The following is a 12,240-nucleotide window of genomic DNA, read 5'->3' on the forward strand; positions in this document are numbered from 1 at the left end:
GACCCATTACACAGGGGGCTATAAGGGCAATCATTTTCATTAAAATAAATAAAAATGATGGCCGGTAAAAATCGACATATTTGTTTTTATTAAACCTTCAAGTGAAGTTATTTTCTTGGCAATTGTTAGTTTGCTCAGTTAGAAGTCTCTAGACTTGTTCCTGCAAATAGAGTAACTGCTGCCATTGATCTGGCCTTGTGCTTTATAAAAGGAGCAGGGCAGATGTGGAGTAAAATGAGTCTCTAATGCCATCTGGTGCTGATAAACAGCCATTGAATCAGTGCAGGGGTGGGATGGCACTTTTAAAACAATGGACAGGATTCATTCATAATATACACTGATTTCAGATTTAAGAATCCTCCCTTAATTTGCACAGTATTCGTTGATTTGGGGAAATGATCAACACAGTAGTGTGTTAAAGCTCAATGCTGCTGTCAGAAAAGTGTTTAGCAGCTGTATCTTTCATGATTCCCTAGTTGGAGTTTTAGTGCTCACAAGTCTATGAATTATTACTTTTGCAGAAGTACCGTACAAATGGATCTAGAGAAAGGCAAACATAAGGCATCACAGTAGGCCAGCTGACAGTCTTGACCCCAAAACTGAAAACAATTTATTCTCTACAGCAATTACTGTATATCATTATTATATGTCCCACCCAACCCATTTTTGAAAATTTTTGAAAGAAAATGAACAATACTTTTGAATCCATTTTAGGCCATTGATAGCTTTACAGCTCAAAAACAATATCGTTCACAGAGGAAGCAGGTTGGGTACCACCAACACCCAACTGTGTAAGTTGCATGGCTTAACCATTAGGACCCACTATTTGCTAGATGTAACCTATTCTGGCTGTTTCACATTAAAAGTTGCAGACATTTTCAACACAATGGGGGAACAGAGAATTGGGCCACAGTTGGGTTCAGAGACTTTAAAACCATAAATAGGATTTATTATACCTTGTTCATTTCCTATTCCAGCAACTACAAGATGAGAAAACACAGGCTCAGCAGGAACTGCAGGTAATAATGGTGGTCATCATTTTTTTAAATATATGTTATATATTTAAACAAGGTACAAATGCTTATACATAAAGGGATATCTAGAGTAGAGCTGAGTTCTCTTATGAGTACTTTTAATTGTAATTAATTAATTTTTTTAACATTTCATTATTAGCATTTCCTGCCCTGCTAATTTCATGAAGTGTAACCTGAGTGCCCCCTGCCAGAAAGAAAAGCAAAATCTCATTTCACAGAAAAAGGAAGCATCTATTGATGCTTATATGACCAGTTCTATAATGCTCCTGTCACATTGAGCTATAAAAACATCAGATAAATGTCAAAAGATGGTTCCTACTACCTACTTTTGCTGTTCTGTTCAGCCTGTTGCTCATGTTAGATATCATCATATTAGCAGCATAAAAGCTGCTAATATCATGAAATCGATAAAAAAAATTGTCAATTACAAACATGCTCATAAGCAACAATACATTTTACAACTTCTACTTTAACTATATGTACTGTATAAAGGGTTCATATATGTCTTAACTGTTCTCAGTTGTATTATTTTGTCAGTCTGGTTTTATCAGAGGCAGTCTGGCCTATTGGTTTATAACTTTTGAGAAAGACACACTGTGCCACCATAATAAAACCTTCCTCTTTATCACTGTAATCGTTAGTTGAATAGATTACACAGTATCTGCTATTAAGGGGGTTATTTATTAAAGTCCGAATGCCAAAAACTCGAAATATTAAAGTTTTTTTTTACTATAAAATCTATATATTTCGTGGAAAAAAATTTTGAATTTATCAAGATTTATTATACCCCAAGGATGCAAAAAGTCAGAATCTGAAAATCCGTCTCAGACCTGCCGAGGTTGTATATATGTCAATGGGAGAGGTCCCTATCCTATTTAGAAGTTTCTGTGGTCTGCACTAGAATTAGCCCCAAAATCTGACTATTTCATGCTTTTCGGGCAAAAGCGTGAAAATATTCGGTAAAAACTTCCAAAAAAATTGTAGGATTCGGGTTTTCCCCAGATCCGATTAAATTGTGCTTTTTTATATTTTAAAAAAATTTGAAAAATGTTGATAAATAACATTTATCAACAGACACACATTCCTCCCTATTTTCTAAATAACAATCAGGCTATCAGTGTGGATCAGCATTCTGTCACATCTGTATTATATTATTGTGACAATAAATATCCTACTTCTCCACAAAGATGTCCAGGTTGTTACAGTTGTTTTCCCTTTTTGTATTTTTATTTTGTATTCTCTATTCTCAATTGAACCAGAAGCACCCTTATTAATTTGACCCTTGTAGAAGAACATTGCTTTTGTTCTGCACATTATCTTGGATAATGGTAGTATCAGTAGCGAGCAAGGAAAACCAGTTTGGCTCCTTCTGTGGCAGTTCCAAGCAATGTAATGTGGATTAGCACACCCACCTTATAGATAAGCAAAGATATGCCTGGTGCACGTGGGTGGAGGCTCGGCAACCCCCCAAAGCAGTAGTGTAGAAAGAACCTCACGGCACACAGGTCTGCATAAAGTTTTCAGTGATTTATTGAAGCGGAGTGCACTGCAACGTTTCGGGGTCGCCCCCTTTGTCAAGCATTGAAGCGGAGTGCACTGCAACGTTTTGGGGTCGCCCCCTTTGTCAAGCATCATGCTTGACAAAGGGGGCGACCCCGAAACGTTGCAGTGCACTCCGCTTCAATAAATCACTGAAAACTTCATGCAGACCTGTGTGCCGTGAGGTTCTTTCTACACTCCTTCTGTGGCAGAACAGGCATATTATGGGTGTTAGGGTCACTTTAATGATGATGTGTTTGTGTAGTGATGATCTCCCCTCTGTGCCAGTGTGTATCAGACTTGCCCTGGCTTGCATCCGCACGGTTTCTGCACTGCTGTATACTGAGCCAAGCACAGATGTCAAGTAACATTAGCTCTGCTGCTTGCTTGGAGATATCTCTTAGCAGTCAAAGGGACATGACATTGGCTTCTTTTCACTTTTCAAAAATCTTACCTATTTGTGGTTATTACTATATTTTTGCACATTAGTAGTGTCCTGTTAAACAGTTTATTGTATATTTGTATTTATTGTATATGCTATTTACCAATGTGTTTGGCTTCCAGCACCAATAACTTTCATACTAAAGGTGTATATTTTTCCTTTCTTGTACTTTTTTGACCCTGCACGTTATTGAAACAAATTAAAGCACCCATAACATTAGATTCTGCTACATTTGTCAATAAGAGTTAGGGATGTAGCGAACGTCGGAAAAAATGTTCGCGAACATGTTCGCGAACGTCCGGACAAAAATGCGAACGGTTCGCGAACGTTGCGAACCCCATAGACTTCAATGGGAAGGCGAATTTTAAAAGCTAGAAAAGACATTTCTGGCCAGAAAAATGATTTTAAAGTTGTTTAAAGGGTGCAACGACCTGGACAGTGGCATGCCAGAGGGGGATCAAGGGCAAAAATGTTTCTGAAAAATACATTGTTGACACAGCGCTGCGTTTTGTGCTGTAAAGGGCAGAAATCACACTACGTCACTCAGGTGGTGTTTCTGGACACGGAATGTGAAAAAGCTCACACAGCTAGGTGGCACTTGGTTAAAGACTGGGCAAACAATGCCTGCAAGGTCAACGTATACAGTAGTGGATAAGGAATATATTATTGCTGCTTGAAAAACGTCACTCAGGTGGTGTTTACGGACACGGAATTATTATTGTTATTATTTAGACAGAATGTGAACAAGCTCACACAGCTAGGTGGCATTACTAGCCAGCAAAGCTACCTAACCTAAAATGTCCCTCAAATCCCTGCAGACTTCTGTCCCTACAATACAGAGCAGTATCAAGTAGATTACTAGCCAGCAAAGTTACTATCAACTGTCCCTCAAATCACTAACAGCTCTCTCCCTACACTAGCTCTTCCAAGCACACACAGGCAGAATGAAAAAACGCTGCAGGGCTTCAGTTTATATATGGAAGGGGAGTGGTCCAGGGGGTGTGGGGGTGGTCCAGGAGGGAGAGCTTCCTGATTGGCTGCCATGTATCTGCTGGTCTGGGGGAGAAATGGCAAAAAAAAGCGCCAGCTAAGGCGAACCCAAATTGGCGAACGTTGCGCAACGTTCGCGAACATTCGGCGGACGCGAACGGTCGATGTTCGCGCGAATTAGTTCCCGGGCGAACAGTCCGCGACATCCCTAATAAGAGTTGATTCTGCCAGGGGCAGGGGGTGTACTATTATGGGCTATACGGCTGCATGCAGTTGGTGTTGTCATAAACACCCAGCCATGTCTCTAAGGGTAAGGCCACACTGGGCGTTTTGGGGAGATTTGGTTGCCTGGCAACTAATCGCCTTGTCTTTGCGGCGACCAATCTCCCCAAACACCTTCCCTCACTCTGCGCTGGCTAAAATGAAAAAACACCGGCACTAATCACACGCGGCGATTCGCTTTCTGAAGTCGCCTGAAGTTGCCTCACGAGGAAACTTCGGGCAACTTTGGAAAACGAATCGCCGCGTGTGATTAGTGCCGGTGTTTTTTCATTTTAGCCGGCGCAGAGTGAGGGAAGGCTTTTGGGGAGATTGGTCGCCACAAAGACGAGGCAATTAGTCGCCAGGCGACCAAATCTCCCCATAACGTCTAGGTACAGATTTAATGATGGCGTGTGGATTTACCTACTTATGTTTAAATGAAATAAAGGTGCACTGCATCTTTACAATTGTTGCCAACCTAATTCCTGGATAAGGCCATTTAGATAATGCAGGGAACTCAATATAAAATCACGACAGCCCCTCAGGGCACTTACTGAGTGCTTGAGAAAGACAAATATATAATAAGCTAATGCCCCAACCAACAAACAAGGACTAAAGTGTATTTTCAGCCATCGATAATAGTGCTGTTCTATTGCAGAAAAGAGGCTTCTATTATACAAATCCCTCTCAGCCTTGGATTTTTTTATATTTTGGGCATGATGTTTTATTTTTATAACAATGGTAAATTCTACATGATTCTGCTTCAGGGAAACCATTATATGAAATGTGTTTTTCTTACTTATGAAATATGAGTTTTGACTTGGAAAAATATATGATTTTAATTCCTAGTAACAAATAAATTAAAATGTCATCAATAAGCCGACACTACTGTTAATGCAATTTACTGTAACATTGATTCAATTTAAAAGTTGCTTTGAACTGACCAATCTATAACATATCAAAAGTTAACTCAAAGGTGAACAAACCCTGTTAGGTGGGCATTAGTGATGGGCAAATAATTTCGGCAGACACAAATTCCTGTGAATTTCCGTGTTAGCTGCAACGACAATTCGCCAGTGAAAAATTTGCACGTCAAAATTATTATGAAGCCCATTGACTTTAATGCATTTGGACCATATAGTCGCACATATAAAAACTGACACTTGCATCAAAATAATTTTGATGCCCATTGACTTCAATGCATTTCGCTAATTTTTCGACGTTACGCATTACTTTGTGGAAAAATTTGCGAGTTTTTCGGCGAAACGACACAGATTCGCCCATCACTAGTGGTCATACCCAAGCCAACCCCATGCGATATTCGACCTATTGGCCTGTAGTCTGAATGCACTGTATAGCTGTGCTCCTCTTCACTTCCTTATCTGCAGATTTACCATACATGGGCAGATCATATTTTCAAGCCTGGCAGATCTTTAAACAATCGATTACCATAGTGCATATTGTACATAGGTGTTGCGCAAAAGTGTAGAACTTATAAATAATAAAGTAAAAATCTGCTTTGAGTATTTAACTCCACTAGAAAGGACTATTCAAAGCTATTTGCTGTCTGGAATGGTTAACTACACTGGTGGCAATGTTTACCTACAGCGCCTCAAACATTGTGTGTGCTTTACAGAATGAGGAATGGTGGTGCAAATGTGAGGGGTGTGGTGACTAGGGTTGCCACCTGGCCGGTGTTTTACCAGCCTGGCCTGTAAAAATGATGGTTGATCCCAATGTTATTAATAGGGAAAAATTATAAATATATAGGAAGGACAGTATTTTTTTCCGGAAAAGGTGGCAATCCTAGTAGTGACCTGCACTTTGCTTCTAAAACATAGCATTTAGACCCATATAACTGTATTCCCCTTGTGTGAGGATCAGATCCATGGGCAAGCACAGATGAGCTATGTGCAGCTACTAAGGTCAGATATGTTGCTTAGGCCTGAAACATGGATTTGGGGGATTTCTGGTGTCCAGGTTTGCATGGGTAAAGCTCATGTCAGCCAGAAAAAAACACTGCTTTCATTAACATTAGAGCACAACCCACAGCCCACACAGGGGCATTCATGAATGATGATGGTGTACGTTAAATCAGACAGACCTAAGTTCAGTGTGTAACTACAGAGGAAGCAGACTGTGCGGCTGCAGGGGGCCCAGGAGATATAGGGGGCCCCACAAGGCCCTAATTAATGAGAAATTTCGACATATGTTGGTAAAACAGGACAACCTCTGGATATGTTGGGAGCCCTAAATTTGATTTATGATCTATGGTTGAAATGAATTTGCTGTGGGCCCAGTAACATCTAGTTATGCCACTGTTCATGAGGGATTCTGGCCCTGATTTTGTTGGGATCACAGTTGCACTCTCTACTCTAAAAGGGTTGAATTTAGTGATTGGCCAATTTGCATTGATGAAAACCTAATGCTGGTGATCCCCCTCCCCCACTGGAGTCAACTGCCAGTCATGTTTTCTTCTTTAGTTATTATATATTTCAAGTCTCTTCAGAGTTCCATAAATCAGAGGGCTTGCTCATTGGCCACTAACATGACAAAATTAAGGGCAATAAGTACTTTCGAAAGCACCGTCCAACTAGGGTTGCCACCTGGCCGGTATTTTTACGGCCTGGCCGGTAAAAATGATGCTTGATGCCAATGTTATTAATAGAAGAAAACGGCAAGAATATAGGAAGGTATATTGTGGCCAATGCATTATGTACAAGACTAGGCAGACACAGACATAAACAGGAAGTCACAGGATTTCTATCACAAAAACGTTTTACTTTTACCAAACTTTTATTATTATTATTATTATTTTAGATTTGTAATTGAATCTGACGAGATGTCGCTATTAGTAACGTTGCTATGCGCCCCAGGCAGTGGTTGTGAGCAGCGAGCACAGTCACACTGCCATGATGAGGCATCACTAGGGAAACAGTGAACCGGTGCCACTGCGCATGTCCGTTGCCAGGTTTAGTTCTGACTACATCTCCCGGTCCCCCTTGCGCTGGCAGCAGACTCCATCTTGCTTGGGAGTCGGAGGAAGGGAAGCGACACTAGCCGGCTAGCGGTACCAGATGGGTGGGGACCTGTGATGCTGTGCGTGATGACAGCTCTGCAGGCAGAGGCAGGAGAAGAAGGACGGAACCTTCTATGCGGGTATTTGGCTGAGGGCGTTCGGGCAGCAATAGAGCGGGAATAGCAGCAGCTGTAGAGCCACGTCAGTGACAGCTTCATGTAACCTGGCTGCGGTGCCCCCATTCATTATACATGGAGTCGGCTGCTCTGGCAACTCTGCTGGCTGCGCACGCTCAGTAGCACACGCTGGAGGAGACAGTCGGTGAATGAGTTGAGTGAGCTGACAATGAAGGAATCGTGCCGGATCTGCGGCCGGGAGCTGTGCGGGAATCAGCGCCGCTGGATCTTTCACACCGCCTCGAAGCTGAACCTGCAGGTGCTGTTGTCTCACGTCTTAGGTAGGGACGTGTCACGTGATGGCAAAGCGGAGTTCGCGTGCAGCAAGTGCGCCTTTATGCTGGAGCGGATGTGCCGCTTTGATACGGTCATCGCCCGCATCGAGGCTTTATCCATCGAGCGCCTGCAGAAGCTCATTTCCGAGAAGGAGCGGCTCAAACACTGCCTGGCCGGCCTGTACAGGAGGAATAACAGCGAGGAGGATGGGCCGGACAGCAAATCATCTGGAGAGACCGGCACAGTGGACATATCGGAGCTGCCAGATGTGCGCTACTCGGCTCTTCTCCAGGACGACTTCGCCTACTCTGGCTCCGAGTACTGGGCAGACCTGGAGGAACAGGAGCCGCAGCATTGTCCTCACACTGACACCGGTGGGCTACGACCGAGGCGATGCCGCTGCTGCTCCGGCCTGAGGGTGGCGGATTCGGATTATGAAGCTGTATGTAAAGTTCCAAGGAAAGTAGCGCGGGGCTCCTCCTGTGGCCCTTCAACCAAGGGCTCTGCTGCCAGCGTGTGTACTGAGGAGACCATGGCCACCCAGCCTCTGCTGCCCCCTCAGTCTCTGACCCCTCAGTCTCCGACCCCTGAGTCGCTGACCCTTGTCAAGGCACCACATGATGCAGAAGGGCCCAACAGAATGTCCTCTGGTTCCTCTGCCGAATCTCTTACTACTCACATGGATTCTGCTACTACTACTGCTACTACTACTATTACTTCTGCTTCTCCTCTGCCCCACAAAGAGGAGGAACCAGACAAGCCTGCTGGAGATGATGCTAAATGTGACTGCTGCTCCATTCATGATCTTGCCCATTCTCCTGTCAATGGAGCCAAAAGCGAATTTGCCTTTCTCTTGGCTAAAGTGTTTAACTACAAGCCTGTCCAAATCCCGCGTGGTTGCAGGATACCCGTAAAGTCAAGGCTTCATGACTTCAAATCACACAGCATGGTGGCCAGTGGCCAGTCAGTGGTACCCTCTCCTGGTCTTGGCTTCCTCAGCATCATTGCAGAATCCCCTCCAGGCCAGGACTTCCTGCCTGAACTATATGATGTGCAAGACCTATGGCAAGATGTCTATGAAGAGTACATGCCCATTTACACACAGGTATATAAACCTGCCTATGCGCAACAATATCATATTCTGCTCTTTTGGCAACCTTCACGTTTTGGGAACCATATCTATCTGGTTACGTGGAATCTGGAATGAAGAACATTAGGCAACTGATAGTGAAATAAATATCTATAATACGCAAGAGCTTAACATTAACAGAGATGTATTTTATACATTATATTTGGCACACTCCAATGTCAGAGAGTGGCAAATAAAATGATTTAGTTCACTATTGATACAGTCTTATTCCAGTCCGAAAGTCTAGCTACTTGTAGTCAGCTGACGTCGATATCCTTCAGATACAGTCTCTGATATGAGCAGTTACCTGTTATCTGTCAGACTGAGTGGTCCAAGTGAGCATTTTCAATACAAAATCTACCCTGTGTATGCGAAGCAGGCAGTTGCTAGTAAAGTATATGGTAAATTGCAAGGACAGTATCAGCGGTTGCATGAATCTTTTCCCACCAGTGTGATTTTAGCCTACAATCCTGACTTGGGGCCCATACTTTCAACTATTTCCTGGTAAAAACTTCTAAAAGAATGCCATGTTCCTGCAGTCCTGCCTTTCACTGATGTGCATAAGGTATCATTGATTCCCATGCATATCATTGTTTGTCTGGTGCTGTTTGACATGGGCAACCTTTTGGCTCCTTCATTTCAAGTCATCTGTTTCTTCTTCCCAAGCCCTTTCACATAGCACAAACACCAGAGAACTATGCATTATAGTATATAGGGATTCACCGAATCCACTATTTTGGATTTGGCTGAACCCCCGAATCCTTTGTGACAGATTGGCCGAATATCGAACTGAATCTGAACCCTAATTTGCATATGCAAATCACAGAGGGGCTGGTAAAAAAAATTTTTACTTCCTTGTTTTGTGACGAAAAGTCACTTAATTTTAAGTATTCGGTTCAGCCAGGCACAAGGATTCGGCCAATATCCTAATCCTGCTGAAAATGGCCGAATACCCAACCGAATCCTGGATTCGGTGCATCCCTAATAATATATAATAAATGTTTAACCCAAGAGTCACAAGTTCTGCCAATACAGGCTAGATTATTTTTGACCGTTTTTACAGAATGCAAGTTTATATCTTAAAGGTGGACTATCACGAAAATGAACATTTATTATAAGCATCATACTGAAATAAGAAACTTTCTAAATATAGTCAAATATTCTGCATAGTTTCTGAAATAATCAAGTTCATGTTCACTATCCCTCTCTCAGCATCTGTTTCTCTTTATTCTCTCTTCATGCAGCAGTTGGGTATCAGATAGTCACTGACCGTTAGATCCAATATATCTTATAGGGGGGCTTCTTTTGCCTAGATTATGTTTTAGAGTTAATTCCAGTACAAACAAATCTAATAAAATAACTGCCTTTTGCACAAATTTTGCATGTAGAGAGACAGGATTTCTGGTGATTTTAATAGAGTGAATTCCAATACATCTTTTAGGCAAAAGGAGCGGGATAGTGAAGATGAACTTCATTATTTCAGAAACAGTACAGTATTTGTAATTGATTGTATTTAGATAGTTTCTTATTTCAGTATGCTAAAGCTTATATTAAATTTTAATTTTTGAGATAGGTACCCTTTTAATGTTCCTGTCTGGTGTTTCAGTCTGGCAGCTCAGTAATTCAGGCGTAGACTCAAAACTGTTACAATTTGCTCCATTAATTGATACATTTCTACACAGCATCTGTTGAACTCTAGCAACTATTGTATAAATTATAACAGATGTCTTTAATGAAACTCAGGGATTCTGCTCAGCAGGACCAAAGATAAAAAGTTTAACAACTGATGTATCAATGTAGAACACTTCACAGGTTCAGTGACCCCCCCCCCCCAGCTGAAGAAAGCAGCTGAAGAAACTTTTTTCTGCTGGTGTTCTATTTGAAACCAACTGAAAGTGTTTGTAAGGTAACAACCCCTTGCAGCAGGCTAAATTACATGGCACTAATATTTATATTACTGTATGTACACTGGCAGCAAACTAAACGCTGCACTCTGGGATTCTGCAGATATTCCCAGTACTACCTAGCCCTTTTTAGAGAGATCAAATGGGATTCCATGACCACGGCCACCATCAATAATCATGGGGCCCCATACTACAAAATTAGCTGTCCCCTCCCCCTGGAGGCCAAAATAATTAGGCCACCTGTCACCATGACCCCTTGGGATATGCGTTCTACCAACAAGTAAAATGGTGTCCCAATGAAAAAAAATGCTCCTCTCACACACAGCCACACCGCTGATCCACCACTTCTCAGTTATGCCAAGACCCAGTATATGTATACAGTGAGGAATGCTGTCCCTTACACCCTCTAGGATCTAGGCACAAGTAGACGTAACCCAACTTGAATATGCTTGTTCCAGACAGTGACGTTGCAGATGTTCTTGTCCTCACTAGGAACCATCTGTCATCCACCATAAAAGCACTTGGCCTTTAAACAGAACATAGTCTTGCAGGACCCATTTTTTTTTATTTGTTGCTCTGTTTAAAGACAAATATCTGCATGTATGTGGAAGTTGCGTAAATTTGCAACAAAATATCAACCAAAAAGCTCACTTTCTTTGTAGTTTTACGAGGCTATTTGTGCCATTGATGTTGCACATGAGCTGTAAATACACAAGAGCTGCATTTAATAGCCAGTAAGGAATGTAGATGTTGATCAAGAAAATGCAGCATTTATCCCTGCACTCTTTGGGCTTTTACCAGCAAGTAAATTACACGTGAGTGCTGATTCTGCCTATGCCCTTACACTTAAAAAGGGACTTTTCTACTGCTGCTTGTCAGTATTTTCTGGTTCTATTTGTTCGAATGAATGTTAAAAAGCAATGTAATGAGTTTAACAAGTTCAGCATGGTACAGGGTCTTTGAGTACCTTGTTCCCATCAGGAGCTATAAGGTATTATACCATATAGCAAGGACCAATTAGCTCTAAGCAGTTCTGAATGGCGTCTATAAAGAAATGTCCAAAGGTACAAACAACTACAAACCTCTGCTAGAATATGTTTCTAGCTATTGCACAATCCTTGGAAAGTATAAATTGCCATTTTAATTAGGTTATATTGTTTTGTAAATGAAAAGGAATGACCTATAAAACATTGTATTGCTAATTGGAATTCCTGGAAGTTTTTATTAAAAATAGAATATAATATGGTAAATTCTAGAGATTTTGTTGAGCAGTGCTTGCAGCATAAGATAGTCCTTTTGTCTAACAAAGGCTTTATCTCTGATTTGGTTGCTGGAAACAAATCTTCCGCACTATATGCAATAGTGATGGCCCTTTGTTCTTGTTTGGAATACAACCAAGAATGCATATTGTAATTACGTAGCCAGGATAATATGCTGATCTTTTAGGTTTACTTTAGGATTTCTCCATTA

General features: G+C 41.7%; 1 protein-coding gene across 13 annotated transcripts in view; it reads left to right on the forward strand.

Moving 5' to 3' along the window:
- The window catches only part of LOC108713553 (myomegalin), a 102,998-nt gene that overhangs the window by 49,842 nt on the left and 40,916 nt on the right, over positions 1–12,240 (forward strand). For 8 of the 13 annotated variants that reach the window (XM_041590670.1, XM_041590675.1, XM_041590677.1 and 5 more), the window contains exon 1: positions 7,107–8,842. In XM_041590670.1, the coding sequence (XP_041446604.1) occupies positions 7,631–8,842 (1,212 nt within the window). In that variant the 5' untranslated portion in view covers positions 7,107–7,630. Of the gene's footprint in view, positions 1–977; positions 1,020–7,104; positions 8,843–12,240 lie in introns of those variants that run through there. The other 5 variants (XM_041590680.1, XM_041590682.1, XM_041590673.1 and 2 more) reach the window with 3 other exon arrangements.

The sequence above is a fragment of the Xenopus laevis genome, chromosome 4L (assembly GCF_017654675.1).
Source record: "Xenopus laevis strain J_2021 chromosome 4L, Xenopus_laevis_v10.1, whole genome shotgun sequence".
Lineage (NCBI taxonomy): Eukaryota > Metazoa > Chordata > Amphibia > Anura > Pipidae > Xenopus > Xenopus laevis.